Below are 10,111 nucleotides of genomic sequence, written 5' to 3' on the forward strand. Positions count from 1 at the left end.
AATTCTTGTTCCTGACCAATGAGCTTTGTGGCATTTGTAAGTGTAAAGATATTCTGGATAATGACGAGAGTATTGAATAATAGTGTCGAATGAAATGAGACAAAATAATTAGAAGAAGAGATGACATCATAGCAAGAATGGTTTAAGAGGAAATTAAAGTGTGTTGTTACCCGGTTGCTCCAGATGGTACTAGTATCCTTTGTCCATCCATACAGTACAATCCAGAACATCCTAATTAAATGAAGGCTCAAGTTCACGAGTGCTGTGGAGGATGGGGAGGGAGTGGATGCATGATTCTCCGGGGTTGTATGCGGCATCCCGCAGCTGAGGAACACTTCCATGCACTGCGACTATAGACTCTTTTAAGGTAGCTAGCTACAATCAGTCCCCATGTAAAAGCAACAAAACTCCAGCAAGCAACTTGAAACGTCATTCACGGTTCTCATAAGAGTCTCGGCATATAAACCGTCTTGGCCATCTCGGCTTTGTCAGACCCACTAGTAAGCACACAACTTAAACCTGAGCACCAAGAATAGCGCTTAACGACATGGCGTTGTAACTTATCCTCGTGTCGAGTTTTATCTGTGCAAAATTGCCGAATTATACTTTGCAGAAATGTGGTTCAAGCTCCTTTCATAAGACGCGAGTCAGGAGAGTTTCGGCGTGTCTCTAATTTAGCCCCACATACCTCCTATCATGGAATAAGCTCTGCTGCATTCAGGCCCACATTGGGTTTGGATCGGGTTGATCAGTACGTAGATGGGGAACTGTTGATCTGATGTTGTGAAAGGCGGGCGATTTGATTAGAGGGGGTGTTTATTGCCCTAGTCTACAATGGTTTGTAGAATTGTGGGGGGCGGGAAGGGCCAGGATATGAAACAAGTGAAGAGCACTACTGAAACAGAGCTTTGGCCATTGCATCAATTCTAAGTTTGTTGCAAGTAATTTAGAAAACCTCTCGAATTCTACCAGCACAGCTAAGACGATTTTGCGAGATTCCAATCACTGGCAAACCCGTCACGGGGCACTCAAGCTGGCTTGTCTAGCACAACCCTTCGTAATATTCACAGACAACTATCAATTTACAAGAACTATGGGGTGGTAGATTGGAGTCAATTTATAAGAACTATGGGGTGGTAAAATGGGGTTTTTACACCCCATATACAGAGCCATACTTACTGTTTCAAAGCCGACGCCCAGACTCAAGAGGACGCGAGTCGTGCTGCTACTGATGAGATGAACCGTTTCCCGCTTGTAAATCCCCCAGTAGGTAGGGTTTCGATGTGCTGCTGATCTGACCCTTGACCTTCCTTTCTTGAGCCGCGCTTTAGCTCTTACAAACGCGTATAAGGCCCTTCTGCCCCCTGCTTCTCGGGTTTCGAGCCGATTGACTAAACGAGCCTCCCGTTGTCTGCTGGTCAGAATGGAATACACCCTACCTTTGGTTGGCCACAGCCTAGCAATTTTCATCGTCTCGTCTGTCACGGTTGGCTTAGCGATAATTGCTGTGGCGTTGCGATGCTTTGTGCGGTTATACATCCTGCGCGCGTTTGGGTGGGATGACGCGCTTATGGTAGCAGCGCTGGTAATTTTCATCATCCTATCCTTAGTAGATGCTCTGTATCGAAGACTGACTACTAAATTGTAGGCGCTGTTCATATCATTGAGCGTGCTGTGTATGATAGGGACGGAAGCCGGGGTTGGCCACACGCTCGTGGACTTCGAGTCGTTCAGTCTAAATAGTATGAATCCCTCGGGTAGTCTGCACGCAGTGCAGTATGCGATGATAGTACGTTCCACAAAATTAATCCGCTCACCGTGAACGGCCTCTAACACCTATCAGTACTGGTGGCTTGGACAAATGCTCTACCTGTGGGCGTCGGCCGTCGCCAAAGTAGCCATTGCCCTTGCCCTCCTTCGACTGGCTGTCCGTCCACTGCACCGCTTTATCCTCTGGACCGTCATAGGCACCGTGGTATGCATCGGACTCGTCTTCTGGCTTATTCTGCTGCTCGATTGCCTACCAATCGGGTACTTCTGGGGGCAGATCAACCCTCTCGAGTCGGGCAACTGCTTATCAAACGATATCCTCCTCATCATCGCATACACCTATAGTTCTCTCACCATTGTCTGTGACTTTACGCTTGGGATCTTCCCGGCAGCGTTGATCTGGGACCTGCACATGTCGCCGCGCACAAAGGTGGCACTAGGTGCGATCCTCGGGCTGGGAGCAGTGTATGTGGCTTCCACACCCATGGACGGGGACGAGATAAATAATATTATAGTGCAAGCGTGGCCGTAGTCATCCGCCTCCCATACCTAAAACACTACGCCGACGCGGACTTCCTCTGTAAGCTTCTCCACAACCCCACCACAGCAAAATTATCTGACAATGCAGACTCGACATACCAAATCGCCATCTGGTCCGTCATGGAAACCGGCCTCGCCATCATCGCCGGCAGCCTCATTACCCTCCGCCCTCTCTTCCGCTGGTTTCTCGACGGCAGCTCGTCATATCGCTTGGATAGGCCACATTACGTGCGGCGAGGGAGCTGCATTGCCGGGGGTTATGCATTGTCAAGCTCCACGCCGAAGAAATTTGTCACCAAGGATGAGGTGAACTACTGGCGGCCGGATCTTATGTCTGTAGATAACTCGCACGCGCACAGGGTTATCACGTCTGTGTCGACGCCACTGGGGAAGAGATGCTTAAATGGCAGTCAAGAGAACTTGACGGGCGGTTGGCACGATGGAGTGCAGCATAAGCATCGGGCTAGTGTTCATCGCACGTTTACCGTGGAGGATGAGGTGTAGAATACAAGGAATAAAACAAATGGTACTGAAATGGATGGGCAACGCAAGTGCTTAAATGAGAAGTGCATTAGGGCACTTGCTCAACGTGAAAATCTTCTCTTCATTGTTCATGGAGATGTGTGCCATCAGAACAGGCCATCACCGTCTCTTGCGCGCACGTCCACAACATATGCCTGTTGGTATAGTGATCTTTTCTCGAGAAGGGAATCTGATTGTGGAAATGAAATATCCCATGTTTGCATGAGCCAAGGATGAGCGCTGCTTTATTGTTCGGCGACAGGGGTAATTCTAGGATAAGTGCATAAGGATTGGGATACCATGCTTACCCCGCTCATGCCCACTTTAATTAATGAGATGGATCAGATGCTGCTGGCTGTGGCATTGTCTTCCTTGGCCGCATGCACGGCCACGGACTGATATGAGATTGGTGGATATACCGAGACAACAATCTGAAAGTCCATAGAAAGTATTCCGTACAGAGTTACAACATGTTAGCATCCTGTGTTCTACCTAGGTCCAATTACCTCTATCTACCCTACCTTCCCCTGTAGCGCTCGATAGTGACCAGTGATGAATCTTCTAAGTGCTTCCATTTTACCGTACACTTAGCAGTATTGTGAGATAACATAGTATACATAGAACATAATACTGTATTCAGCTATCACTGCTCTTCAATTATAAATCATGTTTCTTAGTCCACAGGCTGCGCGCAGCACTCTATCTTACAAATTGGGAAAATGATAACCCTATGATCTCTAAAGGGCTGAGGGATTGACAGCGGATAAGAAGTCAGCTACCCTTTTACTGTACGTACTAGTTTCTAGGTTGCCTGTCAGCTCGGAAATGTCTCCTAGAAGGGAAGGAACGGGAGGGGGCTAGTAAAGAGAGGTAGAATCGGAAAAGAAAAGGCCCAATGATAGCTTTTACTTGAAGGAAGGTTAAGATAAAGCCTGTATTTCAGTTTAAGGAGAAGAGGAGTTAACATCAGACATCTTAGTAGTAGGTGACGCCTAGCGCTGGCCACCATGCTGCAGCCACTGCAGTAAAGAAGGCCACAAATCTTAATGTCCAACTCGATCAATCACCGAGTAAAACTGTAGATATTTCCACTTGTGTGATGTTGACAGGCTCCAATTTTTGTTAGTTAAATAATTATCAATACACGCAATTTGTTATGGCAGTGGTCCAATCGCAGCCTTCGTTGTCTGATTACGTTAGATGAAAAGAGGGGGAAGTCCTAACAAATAGAATTGCTAACTACCCCTCCATGTTTATCACACCCATAACTTGCTGAAAGTTCTGTGGTTTATAAAGAGACCATCCACCTAGGTATACCGTTTCTTTCCTTTCGATTGTGTTGATGATGGGTTGTTAACCTTTACCTATTTGAAGCATTCCTTTACAGAACATTCTGGCCAAACAAATAATGAGGTACACCGTTTGCATACGTGACCTTATCTCTTCAAGTCATCAAGCATGCTCGTTGTGTCAGTCTAATGAGGGAACCTTGGAGTTAAGATACTATACCAACAATAGAGAAAGGTTTCAAAGCATGACAGTGAATGATTTATTTCATACTGAGTGCTCAGAATGCTCGAACATCCAAACAGATCCCCTTTGTCAGTTCTGTGCACATATGAGGCTAGGACACCTTGCACGATGTATCCTCGTCTCTAAATACGACGCAAAATTACCAAAGCATAGACGGTACACAAGGAATACCAATTTCCTTGGGGGTTTCGATTTCAATTTGGGAACTCTGAAAGATGTTCAAAAACGATCTACGTCTTGTCAGACCTGCGGAACATTTGCCAGCTGCAACCTCAATAGCAAACCAGAATCGACTTCCACCGCAGACAATGATCAGACTAAAAGTGAGGTTGGATCCCGGGGTAATCAGAGGTATCAAATATGAACTGGTGATCGAGTTGTCACTTGAATCACTTGAGGCTTCCCCTGTGGCTTTTATCCATCGTACGATAGCCCCCTCTTCTCTCTTCATTCTATGAGTCTCCCTGAACTCCTAATAATCTACCTGTCATTGGATCAAGGAAACTAACGAGATCTGTCTTGCAGGGAAGGCAACTTTCATCGGGGCTGCGGGTGCACTATCGGGAAAAAATTTGATATCTCTGCAAAGGCCACAGCCGCAAGTAAACTGGAACAAAGTTTTCACTTGGCTTCAAGACTGCGCAGATGGCGCCGGTCATGAGGTACCCCATCATCATGAAACATACGACTTACCAGTAGAAGAATTTCGCGTCATTGACACCCATAAAAGATGTGTCATATTGGCCCCTCAAGACTGCAAATATGCCACTCTAAGCTATGTTTGGGGTAGAGGAGGTGACCTCATACAAGCAAAGCTGGGGAATATTGACGACCTAGGCAAGAAAGGATCTCTTGCAGATGATAGCTGCTTGCCAGCAACAATCAATAATGCAATAGAGGCATGTTTAAGCCTAGGAATATCATTTCTCTGGGTTGATCGACTTTGCATATTACAAGACGATGAGCCATGCAAAAAGGCAATTCAGCTGAATGCTATGGGCAAGATATACAATCAGTCATATCTAACCCTAGTTGCTATGGCAGGAAGTGATGCACATTACGGTCTTCCTGGAACAAATGCACAGAGGCGATCCCCACTGTGGACAGGTCAAACACAGGGAATATACCTGCTTAAAGACATTGACGCGTACGATAAGATTTGTCGATCCTCAAAATGGCAAACTCGAGGATGGACATTCCAAGAAGCAATCCTTTCACCAAGATTACTAGTATTCACTGATCAAGGGGTGTTTTATCATTGCCATGGGAAGACCGCACTCGAGGATGAGGACTGTCCAGACCATTACTTTCCATTTTCAAATGTCCAAATCCCATGGTCTAAATATCCGGATTTGTTAGGCGAATTCACAAGCAGGGATCTTACTTGCAAGTCTGATATCCTCTTCGCATTCTCGGGGATTTTGCACTTCCTTTATGGACAAAACCATCATTATGGCTTGCCGTTTAGTGACTTTAGTCGGGCTCTTCTTTGGAAGACTAAAGATGGAAATTATCCTATGCGATATCAAAACATGCAAGAAATGTTTCCATCATGGTCTTGGTCGTCCGTTGATAATGAAATACGCCTCTGCCCTAGAAACGGTCAATGGGAGAGAATTTCTGTATCGCTAGCACAGTTTGCTATCCCGTCCGCCCAGAATAGGCAAACTCAATGGAAAGTTCTTCAAAGTACATCAACAGAGCCCCATAAGCTAGATTCTCGGCATTTCAAAGATCATATTTTGGCTTGTCTTGCTGTATTAATAGCCTGGAAGGGAGGGTGTTTCCCAGGTAAGCTTCCGGAAGCTCTTGATGCCAAGGTTACTTGGGAAGAATATGTTAGTATCATTCGCAGGAAATGGACATCGCTTGCCCAGATGGGTGATGAAGCATACTGCATGCAAGAAGGCCTCCTCTCTGTGAGCGACCAAGAGGCAAGGTTTCCACTTAAAGCCCAGCATGCTTGTCGAGATGGATGCATCCTTGTTTATACCCAGTCACTTCGGCTTCGGATGAAAGGCCCTGAAGACTCCATGGGCTATGTCAAGCTTCTCGATCGAGGTGGCAACATGGTTGGGTGGCTAGAACCTACTTCCATTAACTGGGGACGCCTTCGTCAAATTCCTGATTGGAATAATGGAGCCAAATTCGATGTCCTGGCTTTGTCCTTGCAGTACGAGGCAAAATATACTTATTCGTACTCCGCAACTCATCCTGCACGAAGCTATGGTCGCGACGTCGCGAACTGGCGTGACTCGAATCAAAAAACCATCTTTATAGACGACCACATCGATCGCATCAGTCCCTACGATGTCCACTTGGTCACTGTGAATTTGATGGTTGTTGAGTCAGAAAACGGCATCAGGAAGCGCGTTGCACTTGCAGAGGCTGCTTTGAAGATTTGGATACAAGCAAAACCCCAGTTTCACACCTTTATTCTTGGATAGAGATTCTGTAAATAATAAACAGGTATAGCATATCGGCTTCTACCACATGTTTCATAACTCGCCTCTTCATCAGTTGACCAGAGGCTGGACCAATGTCTTAGGGAATTAGGAAACTACTTAGTGTTTCGATTCATCAAAGTTAAAAAAGCAAGAAAGCCACAGGGTAGTAGACCCCCTATTACCTATTAGCCAGTTCAAAACGATGACAGTAGGATATTTCTAACTTCAACATCATGGGGTTTTTACTATCCCATGTCGTTTCTAAAAATCCCTAGGTATGGATAAGTCAAGACAGGAGGAATATGCATAACAGAACTGAAAAAAAGACCATCTTCATCGGACATATTTCTTTGCTTATTACTATGAGTAGGTAGCCATCTGCTGCTCGCTCTCCAAATATGTCGTCTTCCGGACTATATCACCCATCACCTGCTCGCCCTTTCCAGCAGAAAAAAAACTTCCAGGTAAAACAAAAACATACAACAGAAGGGATTCGCTGGTGGTCACCCACCCAACTACTAACCTCCCGGCATGTGGCTTAAGTACGGCTGAGCGGACGGGAAGCCCTGTTTTCCACACCCTGTGGTTGTATGTACTCATATGTTCTTTGGTTATCCTTATATATGACATTTGGATAAGAAAACCGAAATATCAAGGAGAAAAGATCAGATACAGAGCATTGGTCAATGAAGAATCCTTCTGACTATGTGCAGCAAAAATATGTGGACTATACAGTAATAGAAAATAATATGTTGACAGACAAGAGACCAATGTATACTAGTTATCTCTATCTTGATCGGTGGGAATGCATTTCTGACTACTCCGTATTCTATTATTGGTTTAGGCCATGGCTTCGTCTGGATACATTCCCCGAGATTCCATGAGTTACATCAACCTCCCTAAATCTTATTAGAGAGAGTAACCGAGTACTTGCCAGAGATACACAAAAACATCCAACAGCATTAGATTAGCGACTACTTTATACGGCGAAAATAAATACTAAGTCATGCTCAAGACCGTGCACCGCATGACCCACCAATCTCCTAAGTAGTTTTGATATTGCAAAAATTATCACGAACAGCACCAAGCCTTCGCTGAAGCATCTGCAGGAAATTAACTATATCACTCATCACGGCGCTTAATATCGTGATATGCCGTTAATGACTCATCCAACCTTCCGAGTCCGCCCCGGGACACCCTTCTTCCCTCGCGGAATTCTTTAGAAAGCTGGATTGGTGTTTGTGAGCAGCTGCACGAAGTAGTCCTACAAAACTAATTCTATTAGTTAATCTATTCTCAGCCAACCAGCTTTATTAGATAATATATCTGAAACTGAGTCCCTGTCTTAGGTACCGGCTGTAAGATATTACTATACTTATAATAGGTATTATATTATATTACTGAGTTATTAGAGATATTATTACTCTTATCTCCGGGCTTTACTTAGATAAAGATATTAGTAAATATATTACCAGTACTGGTAATCAGATATATACTAAAACTAGTATTAATAATATTATACCAGTTACTCCAGGCCTGTTGGTCTATGGACTATTTATTATTATAGTCTGCAGTTTAGTAATTTTATATAATAATTATAAAAATTATAAGATTATTAATAATAGTTCTATACCTTCCCGGTCTTTATAAAATGCTGATTTCTTTATAAAAGACTACTAATTTCTCAAGAATCACTTTATTTCGTGAATACAAGTTACCTTTGTTAATTGTTATTATTAGACAAATCTATAGTATTTAGTAACTGATTTCTTATCTAGTCAACAGGCTTTCTACCCTGACAAGTAGATCCTATCACAATTAAAATACAGGTTCTTTAATATTATATTAACTATTTTTATTATACTACTATTATAGTTATACCCAGGTGCTGAGAGCATTAAATAAGTTATTTATTTAAAATACTAAGATATGTCTCTAATTAGTACAGAGAGTATCCTGAAGAATTACAGGTACTTAAAGAAAGATATATACAACTCTAAATACCAGCAGATAAATATAATAGTATCTGAAGAATTTGTTGGCATTAGCCTGACTGGCTGCGGATAAGTGACGGCCAGACGGCCTGCTTAGCCTGAGTTTGTGTTATTTGAGTAACCTCCTAAGCCAATGCTGGGTCCGGCGTAGATCCCATTTAGCCGGAATTACAAGGCATCAAGGCCCCATACGAGGGATCATGAGATTTCCCTCGCTAGCGTGTTCAACGTGAACAACTGATAATAGCGTAGTTATTCGACCATAGACTGTAGTGCTACGAAAATCGATACTATTTATATGGGAGATCACTGGCAGTCATAGGTTATATTCTGATCTCTTTCTCCTGCTCATCACTGGGGCAGTAGCATAATGGCCTCCGAGCAGAAGAGCAGTTGATCAGTCTCGCGCAGCGAGATAGCCTTGGGAACCTGGCAGTCGTACAGGCTACTGTCGAGGTGAGGGATCTTGAGCCGTTGCAGATTGAGAATGAAGGCAATCCGCCGCTAGAAGGAGGGCCCCTTCCGTGGAGAAGGGGGCCCAGTGCCCTGCGGCAAAGAAACTTCTGCACACCCAGCTGGCTTCACGACTAATACCAGGGTACCAGGGCATGCAAGCACAGGGTCCCCAGGCTCTTTTTCGTTCATCTGCAGCGGTTGATCCCTCGCATATTTTCTCCGGTACGGAGCTTCAATCTGAGCGTGCAACTCCATTCATGTTTTCCAGGCCTCATTCTTCTTTCGGGCCGTGTGCATGGGCAGTCAATGGTCGTAAACTAGCCCAGCAATAGCTTTGATTGTCCGGCCCCGAAGTGTTGGCTTGTATCCATCTCTTCTGCAGCTGGCGCTGCGGTGAGCAACCGAGGCGTGATCTGCTCTTGTCGTTTATCTCCCGTGCTGTACTCGGCGATAATAAACCACAATAGATAATCCGACATTCCAGATGAGCATACCATTATAGCAGATGATGGGGAAACCATATCGCATGCCGCAGGTCTCGCGAGCTCCCTAAATGGAGTAAGCCATATTACTCCGAGATCCCACGTTCGAAGAAGGACTGTCGCACATAAGGTTGTACGTCAGTCACCATAGGTTTTCCTTTTTTTTTTTTTTTTTTTTTTTTTTTTTTTTTCCATGCAGAGGATCTAGGATATAAACAGTGGTGACTAGCAGTAATAGGTGAGTACGTTGAGCTATATCCTAGTAGTATAGTTACTCTGTTTGTCTCCATGAAACTGCATGGGAGGTCTAAATCTACTTCCCCCTATTCTTATACATTTGCTCTAAATCACTCCACGTCAAGCCCAC

The 10,111-nt window shown here is 44.5% G+C and overlaps 3 protein-coding genes across 3 annotated transcripts; all 3 read left to right on the forward strand.

Annotated features, from left to right (window-relative positions):
* Positions 1 to 1,423: 1,423 nt before the first annotated feature.
* On the forward strand, positions 1,424 to 2,814 carry BO85DRAFT_370559 (pectinesterase precursor; the record flags this gene model as incomplete). Its single annotated transcript, XM_025655965.1, has 5 exons — positions 1,424 to 1,585; positions 1,649 to 1,789; positions 1,844 to 2,235; positions 2,286 to 2,350; positions 2,399 to 2,814. 5 exons carry the CDS (start codon positions 1,424 to 1,426, stop codon positions 2,812 to 2,814), a joined length of 1,176 nt encoding a protein of 391 aa, XP_025516749.1.
* A 2,258-nt stretch (positions 2,815 to 5,072) lies between these two features.
* On the forward strand, positions 5,073 to 5,561 carry BO85DRAFT_337617 (HET domain-containing protein; the record flags this gene model as incomplete). The annotated part of the gene is made up of 1 exon (XM_025655450.1): positions 5,073 to 5,561. A coding segment is annotated over one exon (489 nt), but the record flags the coding sequence as incomplete, so codon positions are not given.
* Positions 5,562 to 5,897: 336 nt separating this feature from the next.
* Positions 5,898 to 6,812, forward strand: BO85DRAFT_369993 (uncharacterized protein; the record flags this gene model as incomplete). The annotated part of the gene is made up of 1 exon (XM_025655947.1): positions 5,898 to 6,812. One exon carries the CDS (start codon positions 5,898 to 5,900, stop codon positions 6,810 to 6,812), a length of 915 nt encoding a protein of 304 aa, XP_025516751.1.
* Between the last annotated feature and the right edge of the window lie 3,299 nt (positions 6,813 to 10,111).

This window comes from Aspergillus piperis (genome assembly GCF_003184755.1).
Source record: "Aspergillus piperis CBS 112811 unplaced genomic scaffold BO85scaffold_7, whole genome shotgun sequence".
Lineage (NCBI taxonomy): Eukaryota > Fungi > Ascomycota > Eurotiomycetes > Eurotiales > Aspergillaceae > Aspergillus > Aspergillus piperis.